Below are 20,209 nucleotides of genomic sequence, written 5' to 3'. Positions count from 1 at the left end.
AGAGCTCTGATTGGTAAAGCCCCAAATTATACAAATTTAATTGTAGTGGCAAAAGTTATTTTGATGGCAAAAGATTTATTTTTTAATTGATAGTTCACATACCATCAAATTACCCCTTTTTAAAAGAATTAGTTCAGTGGTTCTTAGTATATTCACAAGACTGTGCAAGCATCACCACTATCTAGTTCGAGAACATTTTTATCACCCCCAAAAGAAACCCTGTACCTATCAGCAGTCACTCCGCATTTCTGCCCAAGCCCCTTGCAACCTTTTGTCTTTCTGTCTCTATGGATTTTCTAATTTTGGATATTTCATGTGAATGAAATCATAAAATACATTTGGCTATTGCTATAAACATTTGTCTATACGATTTTTTATGGATGCATGTTTTCAGTTTTTGGGGGGTACAGCAGAAAGTATTTGTAAGGAAGCATACTTTAAACAAAATTATGCACATTCGTTGGTTCCAGGAATCAGTCTGAGTGTTAAGTCAAATGGACTTTGGAAAAATAGGTATTTCATTAATACTTCATTAGCTTATTTAGTTTCATTCTTTGTGTTTAAAGAACATCTATAAATTCACAGTAGAATATCCTTTTTTTTTTCTAGGCAAGATTACAGAGAGGTCACTTACTACTCAAACAAGGAAAACTTGATGAAGCAGAAGATGATTTTAAAAAAGTGGTGAGTTAAGTTCAATTTGTATTTGGCTCTATGAAGATTTTATTTTGAGTGAGCATATTGCACTTTTTTTATTACTATAAGAAATGTAATAAGAAATTGGAATCAAGAAGGCTTTCCTAAGCAGGGAGTATACTTGAAATGTGAATGTTAAAAGGACAAATCTGTGTTAGCAAGGTGAGTAGGAAGACCATCCGGGTAGAAGGTGAGTACCCTGTGCAAAAGCTGGAGGTCAGAAAGAGCCTGTTGCTTAGGAGAACGATGCCTCCAGGAGAACTGGAGCAGGAGTGGTAGGAGACTAGACAGGGAGCAGAGGTTTGACTGCAAAGAGGACCTATGTAGTATCAGGTTATAGCTGTGGAAGGCTTATATGGGCAGTGTTATGGTCAGCTTTTTGCTTCAGTAAATTCCAGGCTACTCTGGAGAATGTGTTGGAAAAAGACAACAAGGGTAGAAGCAGACAGTTTGAAAATGAAGCTGTTTCAGTAATAATCCAAGTTATCTTTGTGGAGGCCAAAGGTTAGGCTAGAATAGGTGAGGACTGAGAGAAACAGACATTCAGGAGGGTGGATCAAGAGCGATGCCATGACTAGGGTAAGGGAGAAGGAATGGTAAGTATGATGCCCAGGTGTCTGGATTGTTCAGATGGGTACATGCTGTCCCTGAGGTAGGAGCCCAGAGAGAAATCAGTTAGCAGAAAAGACTGGATAGAAAAAATACGACTCTCTTATTCTTGTAAAACTTCCCTGACCTCAGCAACTCATTTTATTAAATAATTTCTAATCTGTGAATTCTTCCCTTTTATCCCCAAATCCAATATGCAGTAAATGCATTTTCAACTTACCTTTTCTTGGAGTCCAGATTTTCTTTATCTTTGCTTATTATTATTATTTATCTTTGCTATCCATGCTTGGGTTTGAGTGGAAGGTATTTAGATTGAGGCAGTGTTCCATGAGATCCAAACACAATTAAGGAAGTGATTTATTTTAATGTTTATTTCATATTTCTATATGTTTTATTTTGACAAAGCAAGCAACTTGCATTTTGATTGTGGTAAGGAAAACATATATTAGGTAAATAGCAGTGCCAATTGCAATTTAGTTTTTAAATCAAGATACTTAATAAATAAACTCTTCTTTGGTAGTTTGTGGACTGTGTTAATTGAAAGCAAATCAAACTAACATAATCCACTATATATCAACACAACTTCAGGCATTTTTTTTTCATCTTTAATCTTTTAGTGCAGAAAGGATGATTTCAAAATACTTAAATCAGTAATAACCAACATTAAAAAAATACACATGAGTTTTATGAATTGGGAAGAAAAGGAATAATACTTTTTAAAGACATGAAATAAATATGGTTATAATTTAATGTAAAGATAACACTCTATGCTATGACTCAGACAATTTTTTTGGTTTTCTTTGAATCAGATATAATTTTGTATCATATATCATAATTCCCCGAATATAAGGAGCCATCAATTATAAGTTATTATTTTATGTGCTATTAAAAGAATAAATGCTGTCAATTAATGTACTTATAACTTAATATTTTTACTCTTTGCTCATAAAAAAGAGCCACTGGAGATCTATACATACACTTTTATTATATCACACTGCTCCGTTTATTGCCTTTCTGCATATATTAACTAAGATTTTAAATGGCAGTTAAACTCAGTATATGTCATACCAACAGTGCTCATTACTTGCCTGGAGTGTGCTAGACTGCTTTTGGGCGTGAACAGTCATGCTGAGAGGCTGATGGTAAGACTCCATCAATTTTAAGACTTTCCCACTTCGAGGGGTTGAAGTGTGCTTTCTTAACAGCTTGTTCAGATGTGGGGCAGAAGGGGAAGAGGGAGGAGTGAGGCTTAGCTATATCCTCACATTTCCTAGTTTCATTTCTGTTAAGTTTTATTTATGATTTTAACAAATATTTGAGTTTGTACTCTGCCAGGCTCAGTGAATATTCTGCACACTAAATCTCCCCAGGGCAGCAGTTCTCAGGATGGGCCTCAGAATCCCACTATACTGTTAAATATTGAGGGCTCCAAAAAGCTTTTGTTTATCAATAATTTTGAAATTATTTCAAATATTAGAAATTATAAAATTTATTAGTTTAAAAGTAATAATAGTAAACCCAAAATATTCATATAAATAACTTTTACATGAAAAATATTTTCAAAAATGACAAAAAATTTAATGAGTGGTATTGTTTTACATTTTTTGCAAATCTCTCTAATGTCAGGCTTGCTTGCTTGAATTCAGTTGAATTTCTAGGTCTGAACTTTATTAAAGAAAATGTGGCCTCACATATGTAGTAGTGGGAAAGGAAGAATATTTTAATAGCTTTTTAGATAATTGTGGATATTCTTTGATGTTACACTTGAACTCCACTAGTGGTTATGGGTTAGATGCAATGTGGACTTCGAACTCTTACCAGTGAACCTTTGGTACTCTGTTATAATGAAAACCATTGGTTTATCTTATATTTTGAATAGATTATCATTTATCCATATCTGCTTTGTCCCCACAGACTCCTGAAAGGATATTAAGGACCAACAAGGGTTCCCAGATCATACACTGACAGTCACTGCTATAAGGCATATACCTAGGAGGATAATTGCTGTTTTTAAAGTTACATGCATTTTTAACCTGGCAGAGCCATTTGGCAGTGTCCTGTTAAATGGTTGTCCAAATTTCTGTTCCCACCAGCAGCGTAAGAGAGTTCCACATGTTCCACATCTTAAACACTTGATATGAACAGACTTAACTTGGTTTTTGTAAGAAATTTAACTTGGTTGGTGTAAGAAATGCAACTTTACATCTTTTGTGTATATTTCTATTAGATTCTATTTATATAACACTTTCTTTTCTGTCAGCCCACCCTTCTGTTAGTTTCTGCTTTTCCTCTTGTTCTTTTCCTCTCCCCTAGTTGACTTGGATTTTTCTTCCTTATTCTGTTCTTTCTATACTCTAATGCATACTGTCTTTTTCTCTTAGTCATTACCCTAGGAATCTTAATATACATGCTTAATAAAGCTTAAAGGTAATCAGTATCTTTAGCTTCCTTCAGAAAAATACAGGGACCTTAGAATGCTTTTAATTCAGTCACTCACCTGCTAACTTGGATATGATTATTTTTCAACAATTGGGTCTTTCTATTTTCTTTTTATTGACATTCATATTAGTATTATTTTTATATAGTTCCCTTAACAAAGACTACAGAAAAGAGTAAGGCAAATTCTAGAAGTACATGGAGAATGTTGCAGTATACCTCAAACATTACGTATTATCCTATGTTATCAAATAGTATCAAATGAAAAATTTAAATTTGTTATTTACCTCCCCACACCATAATTAAATTGAATAGGATTAGACAAATTAATTCTTGAGCAGCAAAAACAGTTCAGTGAATGAATTTCATGCCAAAGTTTAATTTTATTTTGACCAGAGAGGAGTCAAATTAAGGTTTTATTATTTTAAAACAATAATACAAAATCTATTTGGAAATATTCACAACCTGGCCATTGAGAAATGGTAAAACTACTGTATTAGCTATGTATTGCTGCGTAACAAATTACCCAAAGTTAGCAGCTTGAAGCAACACAGATTTGTTACTGATCATGAGGTCAGGAATCTGGGCAGGCATAGTTGGGGCCCTCTCCAGGGTCTCTCAAGGTAACATTCACGGTGTCAGAGAGGGCTGTGGGATTATCTGAAGGCTTGGCTGGTGAAGGAACTGCTTCCAGACCCATTTGGTTGTTGGCAGGATTTAGTTCCTCTTGAGCTGTTAGACAGGCCTCCGTGTTTTCCAAGCTATTGGCCAGAGGCTTCCCTTGGTTCCCTCATCTTCAGCCTCAAGATTTAGGGCTTTCCCCTCCCTCACCTTCCAGTGAGAAAGATTATGTGGAAGAGACTAGATTCTGAAGTTTGGGAGAGAAGAGATGCAAATTCCATACAAGAGAGGCAGTTTCTAGTACATTCTGTCTGAAAGGGAGCAGCAGTGTACCTATAGTAAACAAGGTGTCAATCAACCTCTCCTTTTACCCAGAGCTAAGTGACAGTGCTCCTTCCGGCTTCCTCCGTGCTCCTTCCAGTGTGGTCTCTCAGAAGTTTTCAAGGCCGTCCTGTGGAGGGTAAAGCAGTCATAAACAAGCATGCCAGGGCCCTCAAGCAACCCCCGTCAACTGGATAATTCATTCGTGCAGGGACGGTTCTCTCTGAGTGAGCTGAGGTTACCGATCCCTAGTTACTATGAAGAGCCCTATCTATTCCTTCAAAAGCCAAGGATTAAACAGACTTACCCTAAAAACAAAATGGCAAAGTACTGAGAAATGATCTCTGAAGGCTTCACATTTGGAGTGCTCTCTCCCACCAGGTGGTAGTGGGAATGTTTTTAAAAAGTTAATTCACTAAAAGGGGAAGCAGTATGATTGGTCAATTGAAGGAGAGATATTTCTAGAAATAATCTGCAGTTGTCTGCACCTCATCCAAAAAAATTGGACCTATCAACTACGATTCCCATCTTAGTAAGAGGTTAGATGTCAGGAATTATTACATATAAACTGTAATCTTAAGGAAAAAAGCACCCTCCCTCTCCCAAATTAGTAGCTTTTAATGAGCCATTAAAAGCTCAGTTTTTCTGAGCCATTGAGCTTAAGGTTTTCAATCTGGAGCAAGAAATTTTTGAGTCACTGTGCACGAGGCTGTGCTGGGAGTGGGGATGACACTAGCCCCTCTGGTATCAGATGTTTTCCTGTCCTGTACTTGTTTAACAAGACTGCCCTGTACCTCAGATCTCCCATATTTCTCATTATTTGCTAAAATTAATTTATATTTAAATACTTAGGAAATATAATTAGAAGGCAAAAGTTCATAAAACCCAGTTATTCTGCAAGAGTTATATGTAAGAAAGTAAGAAAGGTACTTTCCTTCCTTCTTCTCTGCCCCTTCACACTCCTAAATATATTTGCTCCCTCGTAAGTTTGGGGGACCCAGGTCTTTGCTTCTAGTGCCCCTGCTCACTCTGGTGTACGAGTCTGCGGAAGTAAAGATGTAATCAGCACCAGGGGCAAGTCATTGCTCAAGCCTGTTCTGTCAGTGTCTTTGCTCCTTCCCCGAAGGAACTAAGTATTTGGAATGGTCAGATTGTTGTGTAAACTCTGGGTTTTAGACTTACAGAGATTAAAAATCTCCTTTAATTTCTTATTATTCTTATAGCTTAAATCTAATCCTAGTGAAAATGAAGAAAAGGAAGCTCAGTCTCAACTTATAAAATCTGATGAAATGCAGCGTTTGCGTTCGCAAGCACTTGATGCTTTTGAGAGCTCGGATTATACTGCTTCTATAACCTTCCTTGATAAGATTTTAGAGGTAAGTTTCTTAGATTTGCAGATGACAAACCTAACACTGCTTCTTAACACAAGGCCTGCTTATGTACTTTGACATGTTATATACAACAAAAAGCCTAGACAGGATAAAATCAGATTGGTCCTTGGGCTTTCAGCTCTTAAGTAAAAGATAGTGTTTATGCTGAACTAAATTTGGAACTGAAGTTTTCAATAAATATACTGAATTTGCTGTGGAGTGGGAATTCCATATTTTAAACGTTGCTTGCTTTGCTGTTTTTGTTGGGAGTAGGGAGAAAACTAGAGGTTAAATAATGTGGTAAAACTTGAAAGAGTTGGTTGCAGATAAGTAAAAAATAATGTTTAGGAGCAAAGAGGAGTGTTTGTATTGAGAAGTTCCTAAGGAAGAAGGCAGGTGAAGAGTTGATAGGATCCAGAGGGTTCTAAGTGGGGAAACCTAAGTGTGTAGTTTCCGTGCTTCTGAGGGACATAATGACAAATAGTTTCAGAAGGAAACCTACTAAAATATTCAAGCAGAAGCAGTCATAACTCATATTTGTCATTTTTCATAGTACTTTGGTGTGCAGTTTTATTTAATCTCGGCAGTAAACTTGTGATTTATGTACAATGGGCACTTTGGTATTGTGTAGGGGAAATTGTGTGACATGGTCCAGTAGAATTCATGTTCTACTAAGTTGTTTTGGTGCTGTAGTAGGAAATATAGTTATAATTTTTATCTTCCAGTAGAGTATCCATTTTGACCTAGCTTACTGTCCATGATACTTACGTTATGTGCAATGTTGATTTTGGTATCTTAATATATGCATGACTTTAGAACACCTCTAAGAAATATGTAGAGATACTTCTGTAGGACTTATTGGTAAGTTTTTGGGTTTACATTTTGAAAAATACTAGTGTGTTTACTAAACATTGTCAACTTTTTGATAAAATAGAAATAGTGAAGCCTCAACCTTCTCACATTTTTTTTTTTCATTTTGTGACATGAGGATTTAATTTCAAGGAGATGGCATTTTATAAAAGAGAATTCCATTTAATAATTAGTAGAATGAAAGTATTTTTTGGATTAATCTAGATTCTATTTTTTGAAACTAGAAATTAGAATTGTCAATTAAGTACAGAAGTATAATTACAGAATACTCTCTTCAAAGCAAATATGCTTTACTGGGAACAGTGTGCTAATAGTAAATGCCATGTATTCTTACTTTCAAAGTTTTAGAATTATAATTGAAGGAGGTAGGAAAAGGGTCTTGTCAGTATGTGTATCTCTTCCCCCCATTAGAATTTATTTAAAATATCATTGGAGAAATTATTTTGTCACATCTAAATTGTATCAGAATTTTTAATACTATTTACAATATAGAGTTATCACATTAATTGAGGATGTTTTATGTTCATAAGTATGTAGATAAAGTATAGAATGCAAGTAGGAAAGCATAATTTACTGTTTCTTAAAGTCTAGTTCTTTTGTTTCTCAAGGTTTGTGTTTGGGATGCAGAACTACGGGAACTTCGAGCTGAATGTTTTATAAAAGAAGGGGAGCCTAGGAAAGCAATAAGTGACTTAAAAGCTGCATCAAAATTGAAGAATGACAATACTGAGGCTTTTTATAAAATCAGTACACTGTACTATCAACTAGGAGACCATGAACTGTCCCTCAGGTCAGTTCTACTGATGTGCACATCTCATCATCTTTTCATTGTTGGCAGTAAGATGATAATCTCATTTTACTTTAATTTTTAATTTTTTGAAATTAATAACATTGTGGTTAAGGTTGTTTTTATATTCTATGTCTCTGTGTTTTGTGTTATCCGTAAGTTATTCTGCATACTTTGTTACTTTATTTTCATGGAGTATGCTTATCAAAATAAATCCGGATGTATTTGCAGAAGCAAAAAGGGGGTATTTGTATAACTCTACTTAAGTCATTTTAATTTGAATTACTAAGTGTGTACATTGCTACATATAAAAGTATATAGTAAATTATTAAGTCTTGTTTGTTATAAACAAAAAATACATTCTATTGTGATTTCTGTGTTTAATGGAAAACTACTCATTGATTATTTTGACTTGGAGTATTTTCTTCTTTTTAAATACATGAGCAGTGAAGTTCGTGAATGTCTTAAACTTGACCAGGATCATAAAAGGTGTTTTGTACACTATAAACAAGTAAAGAAACTTAACAAGCTGATTGAGTCAGCTGAAGCGCTCATCAGAGATGGCAGGTAATATGCTCATCTAGGTGATCCACCATTCCCTTCTATGTCTCTTGCAGGCACAAAACAATTGAACTGCTTGCCCTTACTCCTTTGCCATTGAGGATGGAGTATCCCAGATAGCACTGGGCCTTAACAAAACTACCACAACTGTACGTTTTTAAAATAAGGCAGAATATAAATAATAGTAACTGCATAGCATTCTTACCAGCAGATTTACTTATATTCCATTGAATATTTATTGGGTATCTCTTATATTGGGCACTGTGTACTTGGGGGTGCAGAAATGAATATAACTATAGATTTTGGTCTTAAACTTATAGTTTAGTGTGGGAGAGAGACATAATCAATTGATTACTGAAAGGCAATGTGTCTGGAGTGACAGTGATATGTACAGAGTATACAGAAATTTTCTTGTAGTACAGGATTCTGGCTTAACAGTTCTTTTGTTGCAGCATCTGAAAAATGTTATACCACTGTTTTCTGGTCTCCATGGTTCCTGGTGAGAAATCTGTTGTCATTCTAATTGTTTTTTCCCCCTAAAAATAAGGTATCATTTTCTTCTGACTGCTTTTAAGAGTCTTTTCCTTGTCTTTAGTATTCAGAAGTTTATATCTTGGTGTGGATTTCTTGTTTATCTGATTTGGAGTTTACTTAGTTTCTGGAATATGTAGGTATGTCTTGTCAAATTTGGGAAAATTTCCAGGCATTATTCCTTGGAGTACTTTTTCAACCCTACCCTGTATTTTCCTTCCTAGACTCTGATCGACATAAATGTTGGACTTTTTTTTTTATCTTAGCTCCACAGGTACCTGAGGTTCTCTTAATTTTTTTTTTCCAATTTATTTTCTCTCTCTTCAGATTTGGTAATTTCTGTTATTCTGATTCACTGATTCTTTTATTTGTCTTCTCTTTTCTGCTGTAGAGCACATTCAGTGAGTTTTTTTTTTTTTCCTGTTTTTCAGTTGTAAAAGTTCCATTTGGTTATTTTCTATCCTCTAATTCTGCTGAGGCATTCGAGTTTCTGGTTTGCACTAAGCATGTTGTCATTGCTGCTTTTTCATGGCTGCTTTAAAGTCTTTCTCACATAATTCTAACATCTCTGTCCTCTTGGTGTTGGTATTTATTGTCTTTTCTCATTCAGTTGGAGATCTTCCAAGCCTGACATTTTCATTTTATGTTACAAGACTCTTTTATTTAAGTCTGTTTTAGCTGGCTTTTTCTGACTTGTTCCAGCAGAGTGGGGGTGTATACTTGTTTCTGTCAGGCTGAGGTAGAACTTTCCCACTTGGACTTTGTTGATACTTGAGATGTGGGGGTTCTCACTTCTGCTTGGTGCACGTGATAGGTTTGGGGATTCATTTCCAGCCATAGATGAAAGTTCTTATCCCTTTGGCCTTCCGTAACATCCCCTTGGTAGCGGTGTGAGCACACTTCATTATGGCCTCACCAGAGAAGAAGTCTAGATTCTCCGCTTGATCTGCTGGTTGGTGTTGGTGGGTGTGAGGCCGTAATTTTCTCTGTGGTGTTTGGTGTTGAGCCACAGCTGTTGAACAGCTTTGTGCCTTGCTAGGTTGCCCTTCCGGGTCCTTCAGCTTGGGAGAGCAGGCTCTTACTGGCTTTTTGTGTCTTTTTTATGTCTTCCGCTGTTGGCATTTCTGAGTTGCTGGCTTCTGCAGTTCCAAGCTTGTGGTATATGAAGCAAAAAAGAAATCCAGGGAACTTATCACACTGTGTTTTCCCTGGGGTCCTGAGGTCTCTAGCTGGTCTGTATATTTTTCTCCCCTTTCTGAGTCTTCTTATATTTTAAAAAATATATAGTGTCTAGGATGTTTAATTGTACCTAGCTGAAGGAATTGGGGCAAGTACACTTACTTCACTTTCCCAGAAACTAGATTTTTTAAAAAAGCCAAGTACAGAATTTTCTAATGAACTTCTTATTTTGAGCTGATTATAGTTTCACTTAGTTGTAAGAAGTAAAGCAGTGTCTCATATGCTTTGTGCAGTTCCCTGCAATTGTATTATCTTGGAAAACTGTTGAACAATATCCCAAGTAGGACTGTGGCATTGTTAGCTAGCTTCTATTTTGAATGTTATACTTAAACCTGTGTTTTAATACATTAACATTTAAATGTGAAGATTATGGCACTTTGGGAATAATGTGCCATTATGGCATATAAAAGTATCTTCTAGTTTGCCATTACTGAAGAAAGTAACTTAGTGTATAACACGACCATTACTTTTTACCAGTTAAAAAAAATGCTAAAATATTTTTTAGTGTTTTTAGAAAGCTAGTAAAGTTGGAAATTTAAACCAGTTTCTTCTGCAAGAAACTACATTGTCTTTAGTTGTGAACATTGACATTCATTATATAAAATAGTATGTATATGTGGGCTGTGTTATTTCATGAAGGTATGTAGTGACCAAGAAGTAGAATCTGATCTCTATTTTGCTAAAAGTGCTCTGTGTTATGTCAGACTTTAACAAGGTGCCTTACTTAATTCCAAAATCATAAGCATTTTTGTGTAATGAAATTCATCATTTGGTTTGATTGGTACTCACAAGTATGCTTTGATTTATTGATGGACCTTTTCTGTGGTCATGTTTTATATTTCTTAACTCTTAAATGCAGAGAGAGTATCTTTTCTTGCTACTGTAGATCAGGAAGATAAAAGCAGTGTTTGAAGGCATGTGCTCATTCAGATTAACTGACTAAGCAACATACTGTGGGTCCTTTCTCTAGCTCTGGAAATAGAACCTCATTGTTACTCATGATTTGTTCATTTAATAGATACACAGATGCAACCAGCAAATATGAGTCTGTTATGGAAACAGAGCCAAGAGTTTCTGAATATACAATTCGTTCAAAAGAAAGGATTTGCCACTGCTTTTCTAAGGTAACAGTTGACTCGTTCCCAGAAATGTGAAAATTTAATATATGGGATAGCAACCATAAATCCTTTTCTCACATTTACTTTTAGGATGAGAAGCCTGTTGAAGCTATTCGAGTGTGTTCTGAAGTTTTACAGGTGGAACCTGACAATGTGAATGCTCTGAAAGATCGAGCAGAGGCCTATCTAATAGAAGAAATGTATGATGAAGGTAGATTTTTTAAGGAATTTGATTTGCAGGATTTAAAAGTTGATATATATGAAATTAGCACATTTAATATCCTTCTGTTTAAAAATAGTTTACCATAGTACCTGGAAATGTTGACAATTTTAGAAAAATGGCAGAGAACTTGAAAATTATTCTTCCTTAGTGAAACTTGAAAGGATTTAATATTTGAGGAAAGAGTTCTGCTATTGAAACCAGTTCACTGGAATATAAAAATACAAATTTTAGCTTCTGCTGTAGACAAGTTAGAAAAGATAAATAAAAAAATACAAAGTTTAAAGTATAGATTTCATATCAGAGGTAATCACTGTTCATTTTGGTTGTATATCTTTCAGACTTATTTCTATGCATATATATTAGTATATATTCAATGCATATATACACACAGTATACATATTATACATAGTGTACATATATGTCATATGTACCTAAATTTAAAATGGTCTTCTGTGACCCCCACCTAAGCTGTTTAGTAATGCTAGGATAGCTGCCTACCCTGCTCTGTTCAAGTTGAGGTAACAGAGTTTCCTGTCAGGTGTGGACGGACCTCGGGTAAAGGCAGTGCCCTATTTTGGGAAGATCACTAATGCATATTCACTAGTAATGTAATAGAATCCTTTCATATATATTGTTTTATGACTTTTTTCATGTGACAGTGTGCTATGAACATTTAAATTAGATGGTTTTTAAAAGAAGTAAGCTTTATGGCCCTTATTGTAAAATTTTTGTTTCAAATCAGGTAAAGTGTTTTAATTTGAAAACAGTAGGAATATTTTTCTATTAAAACTTGGCTTGTGATTTTTCATTTTTTTTTCAACGAAGTACTGAATAATTAAAGTGTATCTATTGAAATAATATGTATTAAATTTTAGTATAACCCAAAAGTAATCATATTATGATGTAATTCTGGAAACATTTTTAAACACAATAAGAATGCATCATCAACAGTGATAAAATAAATCTATACTAGGAAGGAGATAAACTACACTTGGAATTAAGAAAGTTTTGAGGTACAATTTTTTTTATCAAAAAGATCATTCACTTTTTTCCTGCTTTCCACAGTTTAAAAAGAATCTTTCTCTGAATAGTTTCCTGGAGTAATAACAACCCTGCTTTCTATTTGTGGGCTTTTTTTGTAGTATAGTCCTTGAAGTCTGACTGAGGCTTGAAATGTATGCAAAGTGATATTTTAATATTTATAAGAATGCTTCAATAAGGCAGGTAATGTCCGAAGATCTGGTAGCATTCTTGTGCTTTTCACTCTTGAGCTGCTGGGACTGCTCAGTGAGGTAGCTGTGCTCATGCTAGGATTTTGCACTCCAGCTAGGTTTTGGAATTTTTCATCAAAGGTACTTTTGTCATATGTATGGAAACCCATAATTCTAATTGTGAAATTAGAGAACCTGCAAAATAATATGAAAAGCTTATCTGTTAAAGAAAGGTTAAATTTTATAGGCTGCTAAATACTTTGAAAGCTTCCTTTTTAACTTGAATGTTAAACTGACTTGTTTTTTTAGGGAACCTTAAGAGCAATCAAGCTTGGAGGTTGAATTAAAATTGAAGAAAAAGATGCTTAATGCTAATTTAATAGGATAGATTTGTCTTTGAAATCTGTTTTTCCTTGAGATTTTTCTTTTAAATAGGAGTTTATTCTTTGTCTTTTTGGTGAGGGGTTTCGGTTCTATACTAGGGAATCTTTTGGAATTATGGTTTTACAAGAGTAAAATGATTATTAAATCACAAATATGGAAATTAAGCATCTTCAGAGAGAGAATGCCATTGCCAGGTCTCTAAAATTTGTTGGGGGAGGAGAAGAAGTCTGTAGATGAAACTGATATTGTTTGACTTGTTTGGATTTTAATCAGAGGTTTAGTAAATGATGTAAATGAGTAATAGTCTTATTTTATATGTTGACATCCTGAGTTTCCATATTTTGTTCACTGCTTTTACCTTATTTTAAAATTATGGTAGGTATATAATGAATAAAGAAAAAATAGGTTGGTGAATAATGGAACATGGAAATTTATTAATTTTAGGCTTAATATAGAATTATCAGGAAAGCATGTAGGGGATTTCACTCACAAGAAAGGAAGTAAATAAGATTGTTGTTTGAGGATACACAGCAGGCACTCAATGAATTAATGAAGTTAGTTTAACAATAAGGTCATAGTGCAAAGAGTATGGGGATTTAAAGTTAGTCCTGAATTTGAGTCTGACTGTGTCACTTATTTTTTTATTATCAAAACAGTAAAACACTTTTAATAAAACACATGACAAATTTTACCATCTTAACATCTGAGAAAATTAAAAATGATTTTTCTAGTTCATGTCCATGGGAAGTCTCACATCATCCCTATTAAGTTTCTAATGGTTATTATTTAAAATTTTTATTTAAGTATAGTTGATGTTTATTAGTTTCAGGTGTACAGCACAGCGATTTGACGTTTATGTACATTATAAAGTGCTCACCACAGGAAGTGTAGTTACCATCACCATACAAAGTTACCACACTTATTGGCTGTACTTTTCATCGCCATGGCTTGTGACTTATTTTGTAACTGTAAGTTTACAGCCTAGAGGTTCTGCTCTACCCGCTGTAGGTGTGCTAGTGGGTGGGGCTAGCTCCTCGTGGGGAGGAGGTGCTCTAGAGGGGGGCTGTTTCTCCTGCGGCTGGTTGCTAGGGGTGGCGTGGTGATAGGCACTCTCAGGAAACACCAGTCAGAGGGGGTGTCCACAGGGTGTAGCAGTGTTGGGGTCACTCTGGAGGGATGTCTGGGTTGGGCAGGCTGGGAGGGAGTAGTGTACAGGCAAACATCGGGCAGGGCAGGTACAGTAGATGGAGAATGTCAGAATGCGCACCTGTAAGCTTCTGACCAGCCAGGCTGAAGGAGAAGAAGAAAAATGGCTTCCGCCAGTCCCTCCTCCCCTGGTAAAAGTTCCTGAAGATGCCCACCCCCTGGCACATATCCTTAAGTTAGTCAATAAATCTCTTTCCTATACAACTCAGGTGCTTTTCAAAGTGGTCATGTGCTGGGTCTCAGACCTATCAACACAGCACACAGGTCATCAAGCTCTTCGAGTTAAGCCCCGCTGATCTCCAAAGCCAGACATTATAGGGCATCGTCTGTCTGGTGCAGGTCCCCAGGACTGGATGTGCCTGATGTGGGGCCTTCTCCCTCCCACTTGTGGGTTAGGGAGGGGTAAGCGTCTGGGTCCCAAACAGGTCTGCCTCTTTCACCCTTCTTGATGTGGCCTTCTTCATGTCATCAGGTATGGAAGCTCTGTGCTGCCAGGCCTTATGGTGTTTTCACAGTGAGTTGCCTTACGTGTAGTTGGTGCCTCCATGTGTATGTGGAGGAGGTGATCCCAGGAACCTCCTATTCTGCCATCTCAGAATCCTCCCTTATGTTTCTAATTAGTTACCTACCTGTAATCATGTGAATTTGGGAAACCTGTAGTTTATTATTTTTTCTGCAGGGATAAAAGAACATCAAAGACTGCTTTAGGGGAAATACTCTGAACATTTAAGAAAGAAAACATGTTGTAAGTGTAGCTTGCCTAAGGAGCAAAATTGTGTATATTGAAATATTTTCCCCTTGTATTGAATTCCGTCAAGGTGCATTTCCTTACTACGTTGTAATAGGAGGTGCTGTGGCTGTTAATGGCAAAGTTAAACCCCACCACTATTTATGATGGTTTGTGTACTAAATTGGAAAGATATTTTATGTCATTGCGATAGGTGACAGTAATATTTACTGTTTCATATTAATATTTAATATTAATCTATTGAGGCCAGAATTAGAATAAAAGCTTGAGGTGTGCCCCCCCCACCCCTCTTCCCTCAATGGGCCAAGGTAGTGTTGGTTCATTTTTCTAGGCAGTGAAGGCTAACTACAGTAGGTCCTTCCTTATCTGCAGGGCTTGTGATCCAAGACCCCCAGTGGATGCCCAAGACCACAAATAGTATTGAACCTTATATATACTGTTTTTTTTCTATACATACATGATTTAATTTATAAAAGGCATAGTAAGAGATTAACAACGATATAGTAAAATAGGACTACTACAATATACTGTAATAGGTATTATGTAAATGTGGTCTAAGTATTATATTGTAAGTATTTAACCCTTCTTGTAATGATGATGTGAGATGATGCATGATGAGATGAAGTGAGGTAGAAATGATGACGAAGTGAGATGAGGTGATGTGACATGTTGGCTACTGTTAACCTTCTGATGATACGTCAGGACTATCATCTGCTTCTGAAGTGTGGCTGACCATGGGCAGCTGAAATGGTGGGTACCTGAAACCACAGATAAGGGTAGTCCACTGTACATTTGTTGATCTTATTCTAGTGTGTTTCTCATTTTTATCTGCCCATGGTGCCTTTCTAAACCCCTTCCAGGATTCATCGTTGCCAAGATGAATGTTCAGGCATGTCATTGAGAGACATGTCTTTTTCCACCATGGAATGCATTTCTATAAAAACTAGAATTTAAACCCAGTGATCCATTATTTGAGATGTCTGTCCAGGGAAAACAGACATCTGTTAAGAGAAATTTGTGTTGGGGCTGCCCAAGACCATCTGAAGATTTGGTTGGTGATTTGGGAGGAGGACACAGGGGACTCAGCATATAGTTGTACTCAGGACTAAGATTTATTCTAGTTGACAGGATGCAAAGTAAGATCAGCAAAGGGAAAAGTTGCGTGGGGCAAAACCCCGAGGAAACCAGGTGGAAGATGTCAAGTGTCTTCTCTGTGAAATCACACAGAATAAGCAAATTCCTTAACACATATGAAGTACCGTCTACTAGGGAAGCTCAGTAGAGACCCAGTGCTCAGGGTTTTCACTGGGGGCTGGCCAGGTGGACACCTCTTGCCAAGCCCATACCAAAATTCCAGACTCCCAGAAGGACAACATGCAGCATAAGCCACATTGTTTGTACAGTTTAGCACAGTGAGTCATTCGTATCAGGAACTGCTGGGAACATCCTAGCGTCCATCTTTCCAGATGCTGGCCAAGGCCGGCCTTGCCATCGGGCCTTTCTAAGAATAACAACGATTGGGCCTGCTGTGTTGATTCTTTTCTGCATGATATTATATGTCTAGGTGCCTTGTATTTCTGAAATATTTAAAATACTCTAAAATCATGTGGATTGTTATCAGACTTACCATACCAGGACTTTATGGTTTTCTACTTTGATTGACACTTAAAACAGGTTTGTAATAGTTTGTGTTCAAACCCGTGCATGACTTCAGTCATTCTGATTGATTGTGGTTCCCCTGCTCCCTTTCTGAGCCTTTCATTTCGCTGAACTGTGGGCCTGTCGCCGACCATGGGGATTTTCTTTGCCACTGCTTTATGTTCTCCTGTAACAATCACTTCAATCTTAGTGATGGTTAAGAATGCTTTGTATAAAGGGCTGATATTGAACTACTTCAAAGGTGTGGGGAAGGTAATATGGGAGGGTGGGCAAGTAAATAAACAGCAATGAATTTTGTTGAATGAGTATGATACCTAAATTCAGCTTTAATTATGCTTTTTATAAATTTGTGAACAAAATATTAAGAAATAAAATATCTCTTCTTAGGCTCTTACCAGTAATGGGAAAAGAGTGAGGGGCCTTGGGATGGTGACTTTAATATCAATACAGGGTTAGTAAAAGTTAATTGTAATTCCTCTTAACAGCATTATCTTAAACATATTTTGACAGCTATTCAGGATTATGAAACTGCTCAAGAACACAATGAAAATGATCAGCAGATTCGGGAAGGTCTAGAGAAAGCACAAAGACTATTGAAACAGTCGCAGAAACGGGATTATTATAAAATCTTGGGAGTAAAAAGGTGACTTACTAATTTAAAATTTGCATTGCTATTTTTAATCAACTCTTTTAAAGCTAATCTGTCTTTTTTCCTGTTTAATTTCCTTTCCTTATATAATTTCAGTCATAGATTAACCCCTAACAATTTACCATCATAAGCTATTTTGAATGTTACAGGCATTTCTTTATGATAGAGACAGCAATACAGCAATGGAGAATTAGTAATTGGTGACAGGATGTGGCACTGTAGCATGAACAGGTCCTTGGCCTAGATTTTTTAAGAAGGATAAAGGGTTAGGAGTGAGCTTTCTTTTGGTGGGGATTGGAGGGAAAGAGGGGATGGGGAAAACTTCTCTAGGCCTAAAAATAAAGTGACACTTTTAGAATTAACTTGCAGGCACTGAGAGATGTATAATTTAGTCAATATATCCTTTTATATAAGACCCATCTTCCCTGAACAAGGGAACCATCAATCTTACAATTAAAAGTCTGAAACTTTGTTCTTAAAGTAAGCGAATCCAGAAGCAAAACAGAAAGTATGGTTCAAAGAGTCAGAGAATCTTTTTAATGCCAAAAATTGAATCATGGTATCTTGGAAATTGAGAAAGTTTAGAAGTGGGTCTTTTATGAAGGGAAAATTGTAAAGATCAGGAATAGTTTATCCTCAGCGAGATTAATCCTAGCGGACAATATCCAAGAAAGCCTGATTGATGTCTGGGCTTGATCTGTGATGGTGTAAAACCAGAGCTGCACGTCAGACGTCCAGCCTGTGACACCACTGGCACCATCGGGGACAGCAGGGCGACTTGCTGAGTGGGTCTGAGCCCCCCGGTGTTCTGTGGCACTGTACTGGGCACTTCCTCGCTGATGGTGATTGTTATTTTAATAACCTCAGAAATGCCAAAAAGCAAGAAATCATTAAAGCATACCGAAAACTGGCACTGCAATGGCACCCAGACAACTTCCAGAATGAAGAAGAAAAGAAAAAAGCTGAGAAAAAGTTTATTGACATAGCAGCTGCTAAAGAAGTCCTCTCTGACCCAGGTACTTGCCTTTCACATTTTCTAGAGTCTTGAAATGGCTGACTGAATGACTGGTGACTTAGTAATTAGCTCCGTCCCTTTGCCCATCTCAGAGGCAGGGCTGGAAGAGGACAGTGGGTGGGCTCTGTGGGCTGCTCTGGGGCTCACCTGGGGGGCTGCAGACTGGCCCCCACTTGCAGTTTCAGAGGTTCAGTTTTGTCTGCCCCTGTCAGGACTCAGGGACCCTTATATGCCTGGTGCAGTGGAAAGACCAATGAGCAATCAGAGGTCCAAGTCCGACTCTTCTCTCTATTTAATAATGTACTAGAACCTTTTGGACCTCAGTTTTTTCACTTGTGATATGAAAGTATAACAGCGAGGGAGGTCTCTTAGGTTCCTTCCAACATCACAGATCAGTGATGGATTCTTTATCCTAAACTTAAGAGGAAGAGAATGCCAGGCTGGAATGCAGGGGTGGGAGAAGAGTGTATACCTAGCCCAGGAGCTGCCTGCCCTCTGTGAGTGTGTCTCCAGGAATCTTGCTTTAAATCAAATGTTCACTGGATTTACTGCTTGCTGTGTTATTTTATCGTATGCTAAAATGGCCTGGAAAGTAAGAGGGAGACAGCTAACAACCGAGCTACTACTGAACAATGCTTTGACATTTCCAGGGGGAGCTTAATGTTAAGTTAGTACTTTACTATTTCTCTCTGGTCGTTTCTTCTTGCTCTCTTCCCTTGTGTATAATGACTTTTCTTTTAGTGTTATCATTGGATTCCTTTGTAAGTTTTGTGTATCTAATGTAGGGTTTTGTTTTGTGGGTACCATGTAGTTTATATATGATTTCTTACATATGCAGCAGTGTATTGACAGTTACTTAAGTTCTAATGCTTAGGAAGCATTAGATTTTTAACTTTCCCTCCTCCATGTTTTATGTATGTCTTCTTTAACACCTTCTATTTCAGTGATTCTGTGAATTAGTAGGAAGAGCTACCTCTCTCCATCTTGAAGGATTGGACTTGAGTGGGAATGGTCCCCTGGGTAGACTGTGTGGACATGGTGGTTTTGACTGGCTGGAGGCTGAGTGACTGTGAGATGGGTGTGCCCTGGTTTTGAAGCTCCCAGGGCCTGGGCAGCAGGTATCCTGTGTAGCTGCCATAACAGGGCCACCCTGGCTGGTGTCCAAGGGACAGTTTGGGATGCTCCCAGGTAGGCAGTAGGCTGGATCCTCTCTGGCAGTGCAACTGAGTGTGGAGGGGCACTCTCCAGTGAGCTTCCAGGTGGGTGCCACCCAGGGCCATGTTAGTAGGGTGGCTGAGGGTGTAAGGATTCAGTCTGGGGTCTCCTGGCTGGGCCATGCAAATGGGAGGGCAGGGGTCGGGAGGCTGCCGGTGTGACCGTGCTCATTTGCACTGTCAGTGTGCATGGGGAACATAAGTAAAGGTTTTCATGCTAGCAGGGTCCAGGGGGATCACAAGCAATGGTGCTCACCAGCTCCTCTGGTCCCAGAGTCCCAGTAGTCCTGCAGTCAGGTTTAAGCCCTCCACCTTTGTAGCTTTCTTTCCTGTCCAGGGCAGATGAGTGTGTGCTCTGGTAGCCCAGCGCTCTCCCTCCCATGCAGGGCTGTGAGGCGTAGGGCTCCCTGTGGTACACTGTCTTTCTGTTTCTCCTGCAGTTTTTCATGCGCTCTTTCTATGTCTCTTTGTACAGAAGGTGTTCACTCAGGCCTTGGTTTGTTTGGGTCCTTGGAATGAACTGCTCTGTGGAGGTGTAGATTTGGTGTGCGTGTGGCAGGAGATGGGCTCGTGCTCTTTCTATGCCACCATCTTGGGCCTGTCTCAGTGAACAGCCGTTTGCAGCTCTGAACTTCACTGCATTTGGGCGGGAATATGAGAACCTCGATTTGAGTGTAGGGCACAACTGTTTTGATAAGTGGGGAGTACGTAGTCCTCCAGCCCCTCACACTCGGTCAGTAC

At 37.6% G+C, this 20,209-nt stretch overlaps 1 protein-coding gene across 1 annotated transcript in view; it reads left to right on the top strand.

Moving 5' to 3' along the window:
• Positions 1-20,209, top strand: part of DNAJC3 (DnaJ heat shock protein family (Hsp40) member C3) — a 40,628-nt gene that overhangs the window by 16,646 nt on the left and 3,773 nt on the right. Inside the window, exons 4-11 of the mRNA XM_037024872.2 lie at positions 610-684; positions 5,907-6,059; positions 7,532-7,713; positions 8,158-8,277; positions 11,060-11,165; positions 11,250-11,370; positions 17,101-17,233; positions 18,107-18,255. Of these exons, the coding sequence (XP_036880767.1) occupies positions 610-684; positions 5,907-6,059; positions 7,532-7,713; positions 8,158-8,277; positions 11,060-11,165; positions 11,250-11,370; positions 17,101-17,233; positions 18,107-18,255 (1,039 nt within the window). The remainder of the gene's footprint in view (positions 1-609; positions 685-5,906; positions 6,060-7,531; positions 7,714-8,157; positions 8,278-11,059; positions 11,166-11,249; positions 11,371-17,100; positions 17,234-18,106; positions 18,256-20,209) is intronic.

Source organism: Manis javanica, chromosome 9 (assembly GCF_040802235.1).
Source record: "Manis javanica isolate MJ-LG chromosome 9, MJ_LKY, whole genome shotgun sequence".
Lineage (NCBI taxonomy): Eukaryota > Metazoa > Chordata > Mammalia > Pholidota > Manidae > Manis > Manis javanica.
This window is presented reverse-complemented; position numbering and strand designations above follow the sequence as displayed.